This window comes from Tarenaya hassleriana, unplaced genomic scaffold, assembly GCF_000463585.1.
Source record: "Tarenaya hassleriana unplaced genomic scaffold, ASM46358v1 Cleome6, whole genome shotgun sequence".
Classification (NCBI taxonomy): domain Eukaryota; kingdom Viridiplantae; phylum Streptophyta; class Magnoliopsida; order Brassicales; family Cleomaceae; genus Tarenaya; species Tarenaya hassleriana.
Genome location: NW_010968505.1, coordinates 3546429 through 3557729, shown reverse-complemented (window position 1 = coordinate 3557729; position 11301 = coordinate 3546429). Strand labels below are relative to the sequence as shown.

At 37.3% G+C, this 11301-nt stretch overlaps 2 protein-coding genes across 2 annotated transcripts; both read right to left on the bottom strand.

Moving 5' to 3' along the window:
* Positions 1-2004: 2004 nt before the first annotated feature.
* Positions 2005-6258, bottom strand: LOC104799341 (protein INVOLVED IN DE NOVO 2-like). Its single transcript, XM_010521802.2, has 9 exons — positions 6014-6258; positions 5733-5931; positions 4759-5091; positions 3976-4512; positions 3602-3783; positions 3408-3497; positions 3040-3321; positions 2692-2901; positions 2005-2422 (listed from the first exon to the last, which is right to left on the bottom strand). Exons 3-9 carry the CDS (start codon positions 5075-5077, stop codon positions 2180-2182), a joined length of 1863 nt encoding a protein of 620 aa, XP_010520104.1. The 5' UTR covers positions 5078-5091; positions 5733-5931; positions 6014-6258; the 3' UTR covers positions 2005-2179.
* Positions 6259-6785: 527 nt separating this feature from the next.
* Positions 6786-10269, bottom strand: LOC104799340. Its single transcript, XM_010521801.1, has 10 exons — positions 10091-10269; positions 9868-9951; positions 9662-9781; positions 9181-9550; positions 8733-9093; positions 8551-8650; positions 8374-8433; positions 8054-8140; positions 7582-7689; positions 6786-7344 (listed from the first exon to the last, which is right to left on the bottom strand). Exons 1-10 carry the CDS (start codon positions 10259-10261, stop codon positions 7027-7029), a joined length of 1779 nt encoding a protein of 592 aa, XP_010520103.1. The 5' UTR covers positions 10262-10269; the 3' UTR covers positions 6786-7026.
* Positions 10270-11301: the final 1032 nt, after the last annotated feature.

The following is an 11301-nucleotide window of genomic DNA, read 5'->3' as shown; positions in this document are numbered from 1 at the left end:
TGAAATCTAAGAAACATAAACCCTAAAATTTTGAAAATGGAATTCACACTTACCTAAGAACCGACGAGGTAGGACGCGGGAGATAGGCCGGCGGTGAAGAATAGCGACGACTCGAGGAAGAGGAGAAAGCCGATGAGGAACAGAGAGGAGAAAGTGAGAGGACTGGGGAGATGGAAAAAATGGAAAGCCACTGAATCGTGGGAAGAGGATGAGAATTATAAAAATCTAGGGTTTCCATTTTTTTTACCAAACCGGATTTCAGGTTTTTTGTTAAACCGATCCGATTAATTAATGAACCAGTTAGTCCAACGTGGCAAAACATGTGGATGCTTAGTCGGATTTAATAAAGCTGAATCATCGATTTTTTACCGTTGAACAGTGACACGTTAAACGCCGTCAACCATATATGTTTTATTTGGTAAATTTTTAAAAGTATGGGTATTTATATGGGACTTTTGAAAAGTATAGGTATTTATCTGGGAATTTTATAGTATAGGTATTTATCTGGGAGTTTTGTAAAAGTACAGGTATTTATCTGTGATTTTACCTAGAAATTATAAAGAATTTGCTTATTGTTAAAACTTACACAATTCAAAAGTATGATGCATGTGATATCTGTGGTGATTCTTTTAATTCGATATATTAAAAATTATGCAAATACAAACTTTCTATAATAAAAATCACGTGATCTTTACACGGTGTACGTCACTTCGAGATTCATATTTAATTTTCTGACGCATGTAAGTCATCATAATATATATATATATATATAATACACGGTTACCAATAGTAAATGTCAATAATTGTTACGAAATCTTCTTCTGTAGTGGTTAGGGGCGGACAAAATAACCGAACCCGAATAACAGAATCGAACCCGATCGATAAATAATCGAATCGAACTGAACCGAATAAAATTAAATTACCGTTTGGTTACAATTTTTTAAAACCCGAAATAACCGAACCCGAACCGATTAAAAATTATTAACCGTTTGGTTATAAATTTTTATAAACCGAATTAAACGAACCCGAACCGAACCGAACCGAAATGTTTATATATATTCATTTATATATATTTATATACATATACGAATGCTTATATTCTTGATTTAATCATTGTTTTATTATATTTTAAATGCATTTTATCATTGTTTTTAAAGTTTGTGTGATATAAACATTAGAAAAAAACGATCTTTATTTATTTAATAGTTTTATATCAAAATATAAATTTAGATATTATTATTTTATATGTTAAAATAATTATGATAATATTTTATATTATATTTTATTTGAATATTTTTAATTATAAATGAATTGATTTTTTTAATATTATAACCGAATCGAAACCGAACCGAACCGAATCTTTATTTGGTTATAGTTTTAAATAGACAAAACCGAGCTGAACCGAACCGAAAACCGAACCGAATAAAATTAATTAACTGTTTGGTTATGAGTTTTAATAACCCGAAATAACCAAACCCGAAATAACCGTAACCGATTAACTCGTAACCGACCGTTCGCCCACCCACCCCTAGTAGTGGTATCACAATACAGGTGCGTCGATATTTTCCACAAATAGGAAATAAGGCTTTGAATGGAGATACTTTTATTTTGGGTTTTTGGTTTTAGTTTTTGGATTTTGGTTTTTAGTTTTTGGTTTTTGGCTTTTAGATTTTATAATATTTGAATACTAAAAAAAATAGCTTTTGGTTTTTCATTGATTTTTTTAATAAAATGGTTTTCTAAATTTTTAGGAAAAATAATTTTGTAAAAACTTGAATGATGTTTTTATTTTGTTTTTGGACTTTAAAAACTTCAAAAATCCCCGCATTCAAGATCTAAATCTATTGAAAACAGAATTGGTTTAAGGGCTCAACTGATTTTCACACCATAAAAAATTGATTGATTTAATTGAAATTGCTTTAACAAAATACGAAAAATCTAATCGCAACCCTTTATCTAGTTTTGATATTGATATATGATATTTTATTAAAAAAAAAATTACAATACCCTCTAATTTTCTAAAATTTCATAAGATTCTACTGAAATCTGTAATCCAATCATTACAAAAAAAAAAAAAATGTAGATTATGCTTATTCATGGCTACACAACACACAATTCTTATGGATTAATTAAAGGCTGGATTCAGGAAACGGTAGCAAAAGAGGGTTTACAAATAACATCATCTGTGAGCCATCTCTCTTTGACGTGCGGCTTTATTCAGCTGCACCAGCAGACAAATGACCCCCTCTTCTAATGTAGCCTTCCTGTCCTGTCTGAAGTTCCACAGCTCTGAGGTTATGTACCTTCCGCTGGGGTTATAGTCATTTATCTCCACCAAGGCCTTGGCCACTGCACTGTACACATCCTTCCCCAGTTCCTTCTCCAATTCTCTCAGCCTTTCCTCCTCCTCGTTTATCACTTCCTAACAGAGGAAACAACAGGCTTGAAAAAAAGATCAAACATGACAAAAATGATGCGGCCATGCATAAACACGCACAAAAAAAAAAGGGATTTGTATGAGCATATACGCAGGAGTGTGCATCTCTAAGAACACGAGAAGTTACATGTATCGATACTTCTCTATAATCAATCCAAGATGATAATGAGTTTGAGAACAATGCAAAAAAAATTGTAATGTAAGGATTGTGTCCCTATGAAGACTAGATTCAGTGTTATATAAGAAAGGCGTACCATTTCTCTGTCCCCGTTATCGACCTTGATCCGCTTGAAAGGATGCCAATCTGGGTCTTTAAGATATTCCTCCCAGAGCTGGCAAGCTTCAAATGTTTTGTCTTCTGCTTCTCCTTCATTGTATTTTATTTTCATTGCTTCCAGGAACGGTTTGCTGTCGAGCTCCCCCATTCTCTTAATACCGATGTACGAATTCATGTCTTTCAGAGTCTGCAATGCAAATGAATTATTAACTGAAATCAGTCGAAGAATCACATAACTCGGGTATTACGGATGTTAAGGTAAACTCCCTACATGCAAAAGGCCCAGCAAGTAGGTTGTTCAAGAGAAAATGTAGATGTTGCTTACATTTATCAGCTCCCTGCGTGCTTCTTGAAGCTCGTTATTGCTCTCCCGCTCTCTTATGATAAGTTCTTGGTGGAATTTATCCAACTCTTCGAGTTCTCGTCCCTTTTCACTTAGATCTCTGAGCAAATTCTCGATCTTCACACCGTCATCACCATTGAATGCCAAGCACACCATAACGTTCACATGTGCACTTAAGTCTTCGATCTCTAACTCGAGGGCTTCTTTCTGGTCCAGTTGTCTTTCCAGTGCAATTATTCTCTCACGAAGCTCTTCCTTTTGCCTCTGGGGTAAATGAACATGACTATACTCATATCACATATTCCAAAGGTAACATGAAGCTAGATACCACCCTTTTAAAGAACTCTAACCTTCTGATCTTCAGCTAATTTTCTCACGTCCTCATCGGCTGTTTGTTTTTCCATGTCAGTTAGTTCAAAAAACCTATTTTTATAGACAATCTGAAGGAAGAAGAAGGAAATAAAAGTTTAATTACTCAAATGAGCCTTTATTCCAGGCCCGATAAAAATGAGAGGAATTGAACCAGAATTGAGTTAGTGTATACCTCTTCAAGCTCTTCCTTCACTTTTCTTCTATTTATTTCATTTTCCATCTCACGCTTTGCCAACTCCAGTAATTTGATTTCAAGCTCCTTGTTTTGAGCCTCCAGTTGCATCTTTTGTTTTTCATGGTTGCCAAAGATCACATGAGAGTGAACCATCGCTCTTTCCTGTCTTTTCTTCAGCTCTATGAAAACTCAAAGAAATTATAACACGAAACAAAACATGATCCAGTAATTTTACACTTCCCCTTATGACCAATGAGGCAATGTATAGCTCAATGGATGAATTGATGCTACAAGGGGCTCTCAGCAAAATGCTAACCAAATAAAGCAGTTCCATAACAAGATGCACTTCGAAGCTTGGCTAAAAAACACACCTTCACTATAATCATGGAGAAGCTTTTGCTTCTCCTCAGTTGCATGCTTCAGTTTTGTTGATGTCTTTGACAATTTGTTCTCTAATGCCTTCCTGTGTCTTTCTTTATCCTGGGCAATTCTTATCAGATTCTGTACAAGCCTTTGCTCTTTCCAGGCCTCTTCTTCCATCAGCCCAGTGATAGTTCTGAGGTCACCCATCTTCCGCAGGTTTTCTCCAATTATACTATGCCCATTATAATCATCGACACGAGCAAGCCATGCATAAAGGCCTGATTTTTCACCTTCTCTCAGCCAATCTAGCTTCCCCTGAGCATCTGCCTGATAAGCTTTGTCGAACTGCAAAGCATGGTTAAGCCCATTCCAGCAATTGTCGAATTCCACAATTGCGGTTCCTGAATGACCGTAGTCATCCCATAATGTGCGAACCCTGACTGGACTGAATCCTCTTTGAATAAATTCATCTCTAAGCTTTGATCCACTTTCCCCAGCCCACCGGCCATCTTGTGTCATTGATATCGGGATATTAGCCACGATGCCTACTCCAGCACAAATTGAAAGTCCTGTTAGTAGAGCTGACCTCATACATACCAATACTGTGACAGAGATTCAATACAAAAAAAACAATAACCCTTTTTTTTTCTTTTTGGGGCACAGTATAATACTTAGCAAGTGGTTATGTCCATAAACAAAAGTAGATAACAAGCAAGTCTTGTTACTTAGTCATAGGCTTGTAATTCTATAGCAAACACCCATTAGGATTTATTTTATAAACTGTAATGTACCTTTCCAAGGCCACACGAATCTTTCGCCATCCTCCGAAAATTCATGAGGGTTTGATAGAGTGGCGGAATCTGCCAGATCGTTTTGAAGGTATTTGAAAAGAGCACGGTGGCTTGCCTTCTGTTTTGCACTTCTTTTCTTGGAGCTGCTATTACCGACTCCAGAAGCGTGTTGAAGGAGGTCCTTGTACAGACAAACCCTCCTCTTATTCATTGGACAAAACGGGCATATGAAAGTCTTGGAAGAGACTTTCACCTCTAGCCTTCCACGTTTCAGGTTATTGTACAACTTTTTCTCACATTTCTTTGAGCTTGCCACCATTTTTTTTCTTGTTACTACAAATGTATAACCAAATGTTAGAGAACCAAGCGCTATTGCCTAGATAATAGATATGTTTTGGTAAGATAACCATATCTTCATTCCTTTGGCAAAGCTAAAAGCCTAAATCAACATCCACAAACCTTACACTCTTCTATCAGACAAATCTTACTAATACAACAATACAACTCAAACTGCATTACAGCCCTAGGAGTTTCGGTAAAAGTGAAAACAAACATCCTGCGAATGTTTCAGGAAAAGGAAAAAAAACAGAGCACAAAAAATCTGGGATTGGTCGGCTGATAAACTAGCGAGAAATAGATTCAGCACAGCACACAACGAAGCAGAAAAACCAGCTCACTATAAGCCAAATCCGGACACAACCACTCTTCTTCTTCGTTCCTTGGGCAGAGAGAGAGAGAGAGAGAGATAGAGAGATTCTCACAATCTCTAAAGACTACTCTCAGAACTCCATACCCAAGCATGGTATCCATCCACAACACCAAAGCATCTCTGTCCTAACGGCACGAGTTGAAGTACTTAATAGAGTTTCCAAGAGAAATTGATTCCGCTATAAGAATTCAACTGAAATCGGGTAATCATCAAAAGCAACCAAACAACACCGTTGAATATTTTGCATGCTGAGATAAACACAGACCTGTTACCGGACAAAGACACTCCTCTCAATCTTTCATTAAGTCTAGCCCTTGCAAGCAGAACAGCTCAGGCATCTCTCTTTCCTGTTCCAGATTCCCCGGTTTCTGTTTCTGACACTCTTGAGTTTCACCATTGTCACCGGTCCTACTTCCTACCAAGAACTAGGTCGTTCCCTGAGACCTACGAATTGGTCCACGCTCCTTGGCAGGAACAAAACGACACCCATTTCAGAAAACGGAAAAAAATGAGAATTTCGCAGAGAAAGAGAGAGAGGAGACGAACTTGGAGGCGGCGGAAGATTCTTCGTCGAGCCAGATTTTCGGAGTTGCTCGACGGCGCGGCGAAAAATGGCGACGGAGTGCAGAAAGTCGTTTCTCAGAAGAATCGGGGCAAATTCGGAGAGGAACAGACACGATCGGGGCAAAATGGCGACGCACTGTTCGTCTTCCTTTTCTCAGAGGAATCGGGCAAAACTGGTGCGTAAAAGCCCTTGCCGGCCCGGGTCGGGGTAGGCCAGTGTATTTTGGATCTAGATTCTAGACCACTCCGAGTTAATAAGGCGTCTCGCTTGCGAACTAAATAAAAAATAATGAAAAACATTAAAAATAAAATATTTAAAAAATAATAATTATTTAAAATTAATTTAAAAAATAAAATAACTAAATTAAGAATTGTTTTGCCGCGACCGAGAGCGGAAAAAACATATGATTCTCTCTCTCTTATATATATATATATATATATATCAGTCTGTTTATTTTTAAAAAAATAATAAGCTAAATTTTCATAAATGTTGGTTTTTTTTTATAATCTGGAAGTTCACCGGGTCTTTGATCCAACTACATCTCGTAGAGGGCCGGAGAAGCTCAGGTAAATACCCATCCCCACGCTTGGATTTGAATCCAGGGTGAAAGCATGTTTTACATGTTCTCTCACGACTAGATCACCCAATTTTGGGTCATAAATATTGGTTATTTCACTCAGAGATATTTTCTGCCTCTATAATCTTCCCTGGATTTTTTACTCATCCTGTCTTAATATAAATCAAACCCTAAAATCAATGCCTTTGGAATGTCGGCTCTAATGGCTGCTGCCATTGCTAAGATGATACAGACACAAGTTTACAAAGGGCTTGCAGAAGGGAAGAAAGGACAAAACGTACAAACTTAACTACAACACAAAAACACAATCTTTGTTCCTGCGATTTTTCCCACAACCCAACAAGAATCTCAACCCTTTTTATGTTCATGAATTTCTTGGTATTTGTTTTTCCGTGTATATATATATATATGATTTCATCACAAGGGCAAAAGGTATCGGAACTCGTAATGGTGAGGCCGAACCTCAAACACTTTGTCCATTGGAACACTGGTCGTCAGTTTCAGACAATCCATCATAGCTTCCTTGAGCTGCAAGCAACGTTGCAATGGCGGCAACTGGCTGCAAATCCATTCCAACAACGATTTCTCGTCCTCGGTGAAATCCCGAAGACGGGAATGCAGCAGTCGTGGTACCACGATTTTGCGCCTGCTCGTTACCCCGATAGAAGCTTCTAGATACTCCGTTCTTGCTTTGATCAGCTCATTCACCACTTCTTCTGACGTGTAAACCCTAACCTGTGATGACACAAAACGATTATATATTTTTAGGGTTTTTTACCACCGAGAGTAAACTCTCTCTATATATATATATATGAAATATGAACAACATGTTATATTTAATTTGGTGTTTCGGTGGTGAAATTACCAATGATTAAATATGATCATTTGAGATTAGAATATATGTATAATGTATGTCTATGATTTGTATGTATGATATTAATTATAATTATTGGTTACGAGAATTTGACTTACCGCAGGTGAAGACCAATCTCCATGACAAAGCACGAACACCAAGTTGGGTTCTTTGCACATCAGACCATACCGTCTCTCCAGATTTATTTCTTTTTCTCCCACTGCAATCTTTTTTTTAAAATTTATAAAGAAAACAACATTAAAATTTAAAAAAAAATCGAAATTTTAACTCGGGTAAATATATAGTCAGAGGTGGATCCAAATTGAACACAATATATCCCATTATTTACGGTCGATTTATATGAAATATCAGCAGTAATATGGTCTGAATATCAGATTATACTTTTTTTTTTTTATAACCGAGCATCCTGGGCCGAAATCCAGACTAATGTCGGGGCCGGAAGCCAGCTATGTGCTTTGAAATATACGCTCCCTCCCCACTCTGGAATTCGAACTTGGGGCGGGACAAGTGGTTTGCACCCCCATTTCACCAGCTGAACTATCCAGGTTGGATATTCGAGACTATACTTACGGGTTCTTTGTGTTCAAAAGGGTTCTGCAAGATGAGCTGTTCGATTTCTAAGGCGTTGAGTCTTGTCCCTCCCACGTTTATCGTTGCCTGAAACCCAAAGCAAATAAAGGCTTAATCAATCATATGAAAATGATAACTTATCTCGTCTCTCTTTACATTCCAATCAATATATATATTATATACACATTTTTTAACAATAAGTAATATAATATAAACACCACAAAAAAAATATTATCATTTCGAACGTTACAGGAACCATATTCAAAAGCAGGGTTTTGTATATATATCGTCGTTAGGTCTCCTTTGTGTGCCAACTGTACCATTCTGTGCGTGGCAAGTAGTTTCTCCTTTGACGAAGGCAGCCCATGTTCGAGAAAACCCTGCAAAATCGTACGGAAAGCATCTCAGCTTTGCATGTTCTTAGATGCGAATGACGATTATATATAAAACAGTATTTCGATTTGATTTGCTCTGAAATCACGGATGTTCCGTAGTACATTCATGACGCAGGCGTTGTAGCTGTTGATCCAAAACGCCAGCTTTTTCTTGTGGCTCAAGAAACTCGGGTCGACTTTGCTCAGCTTCTCCAAGAAAACCCTAGGAGAGAAAGAACAAATAGAAGACAGGCGTTTTAGGGTTTTTAGATCTTAGAATGAAGTTGAAACAGCGTTTGATTTACCTCAAATTTACGATCGAAGTCGAGCAGTCAGACAAACGGCTGACATCGACGGAGCTTCTTGTGATATGGATGAAGTTCTTGTACTGTCCAATGTCTCTGACAGATGTTCCTGTCACGACTCCGTAAGGATCAAGGTTCGAAGCGTTGTGTTCGTAGACAGATTTCCGTTTGAAAGATGCGCTCTTTAGGTGTAAGAGACTGAGCTTCGAAACCGTATTCGATCCCTCCCTTTCTCGAGATGTGAGGCTCAGTTCAAAGTATATTCCCATCAGGCATTTCACCAGTTCTTCGGATACACTGTTGGGCGAATCTTTCCAGTTCTTCTCCATGGCTTGATCGGCTCTCTTCTCCTTGAGCTCACCTGAGAAAGAGTTTGCAGAAAAGTCAGTAAGCTTTGGACGGAAACCCAGAATCGTTGTCATCTCGATCGATCTTTTTCTGTGCATACCCGAGAAGTTTGACAGCGTAATTCTTGAGAATTCCATGGCTGATCCCATTGAAACAGTACGAGAACTCTTTGTTATAGTTTCCTTCATTACGTTTCCATAACTCTGGGACTTGGATCTGGGTTTTGTATCAGACAATAAGTCCTTGCTTGTGTCGCAAGGTAGGTGGTTCTGTCGTTGCAATCTCTTAGGATGCATCCTATGTTCTTCCTCGGCCTCTTCATCACCGTCTTTCAGCAACGAAGCCATGGATTCACGTTCTTCGGATTCTTTCTTTTCCGTGTATACATCGAGTTTCAGCTCACAGACTCGTTTTTCCAGACAGAGAATCTCTGCCTCCACCGAAGCTAGTTCCTCGATCAGCTCCTGAACCTGCGGAGCTTTCTCACAAAACCCCTAAACTCAGTTCGTTCACCACACATCATATATCATAAGATTTTCGATAAATTGAAAAACCCGAGTTTCGTTTGTTCTTTCTCTTGCCTGAGGAGGAAGAAGCAATAGGGAGAGTCTGGGCTGAGAAAGCACTGGACCACGCATCATCGCACGTAAAGCCTTGTTCAGTGCCTGCTCGTCTTCCAACTCTCCTTGTAGCTTCGTCACCTGCGTTAATTAACGCATAAACGCATTAACTCTAAACCGAAATGGCTTAAGATCAGAATTAATTTAGAAATTATCAAAGTATTTACTTCTTTCTCAAGACTTTTCTTCTTCTTCTTCTTCGCCAGAGCCATCTTCTCGTCTTCATCTGTTCTGTCCACAAATTTCACAGGCTGAAACGAACCAGCATTACAGTATATCGAATTCAAGAATCATTCAGGACCAAAACCAAGTACAAAACCCATGAAAACAAACAGCATCCAGACATTTCCACATGAGACTTGAGTTGTGTTTGAGAGCGGTCGAGCTTACTTCTTGTTGCTGGTGGTGGTGATGATGATGGCCTTGGTCTTCATCATCATCATCATCATCACCATCATCATCGTCATGATGAGTGACTTTGTGTTCCGGGGTTTCTTCTTGGACAAGTAAGTCTTCGAGTCTCATGGAGCCGTTTTGAACAAGCAAGTCTTCGAGCCTCATGGCGAGTATGCTTGTTTTTTAGACGAAGAAGAAACAGAGTTCTTAGAAGCTTTAATGGCGGAGAAGGAAGGGGGGGGGGGTATAGAAATCGTGGATCCCATTAATCGTTTTATTTTGACTGACCTTAATAATAAAAATTAAAACAGAAAACACAAACAAAATTCTATAAAAAAAATATTTATTGAAAAAAAATAAATTTTTTTAATGAAATACAACTTTTGTCGGCAACATTTTTTTTTAGAATTTCGTATCCAAATGAAAAATGTATCAAATTATTGAAAAATAGATTTGTATGTGCATAAAACAATGAATACATAAATAAGATAGTTGATGGCTTTTTTGGGTTTATCCCAAATTAAAGTAAATCAAGTTGTTCTCTTTCTATTAAAATTCCCATCGGTAACTAATTTACTTCATTCATCTTATTTAAAAATAACTTTTGCAAGTGATTGGTTTTTCTTCAATTATTTCCTTTGTTGGTTATGATGAAATTGTAATGACGTGAAGGCCATGAACATGAAGATCTTGTCTAAGATTATTGTATTTTTTAATTCAAAGTTTTTATTTAGTCCGTCTTTTGACCAAAATATGAAATAAAAAGTAAACACAAATCATCGGTATTTTTTGTGTCGATGACGAAATTATTATCCATTTAAATATTCCAAATAAAAAAGAATATATTCATTTGGTGAAACATTATTCGAAGGATGATTGTTATAAGTGCCATGCAGAGAGATCAGTCGTCAAGGACAATTAGGCCTAAGTCTTCGTACATGCTGATAACTTGATCACGGGTGTTGTACATCTGTCCCATTGGATCGTAATAATACTGCACATTATCGATATTACATAATCAATTTTTTTAGTGATCCAAAAAAATAAATGAACTTTTTTCGATTGTAAAAAAAACTAAGTAAAATAATCTGACGTGTTTGCATCTTATTGGGCCACGTCATTCATTTTGTTTATTTTGACAATCGTGGAAGAGTTAAGTGTTTATTTTGTCAAACTTAAAAAGTTTAATATTTATTTGATAAAAT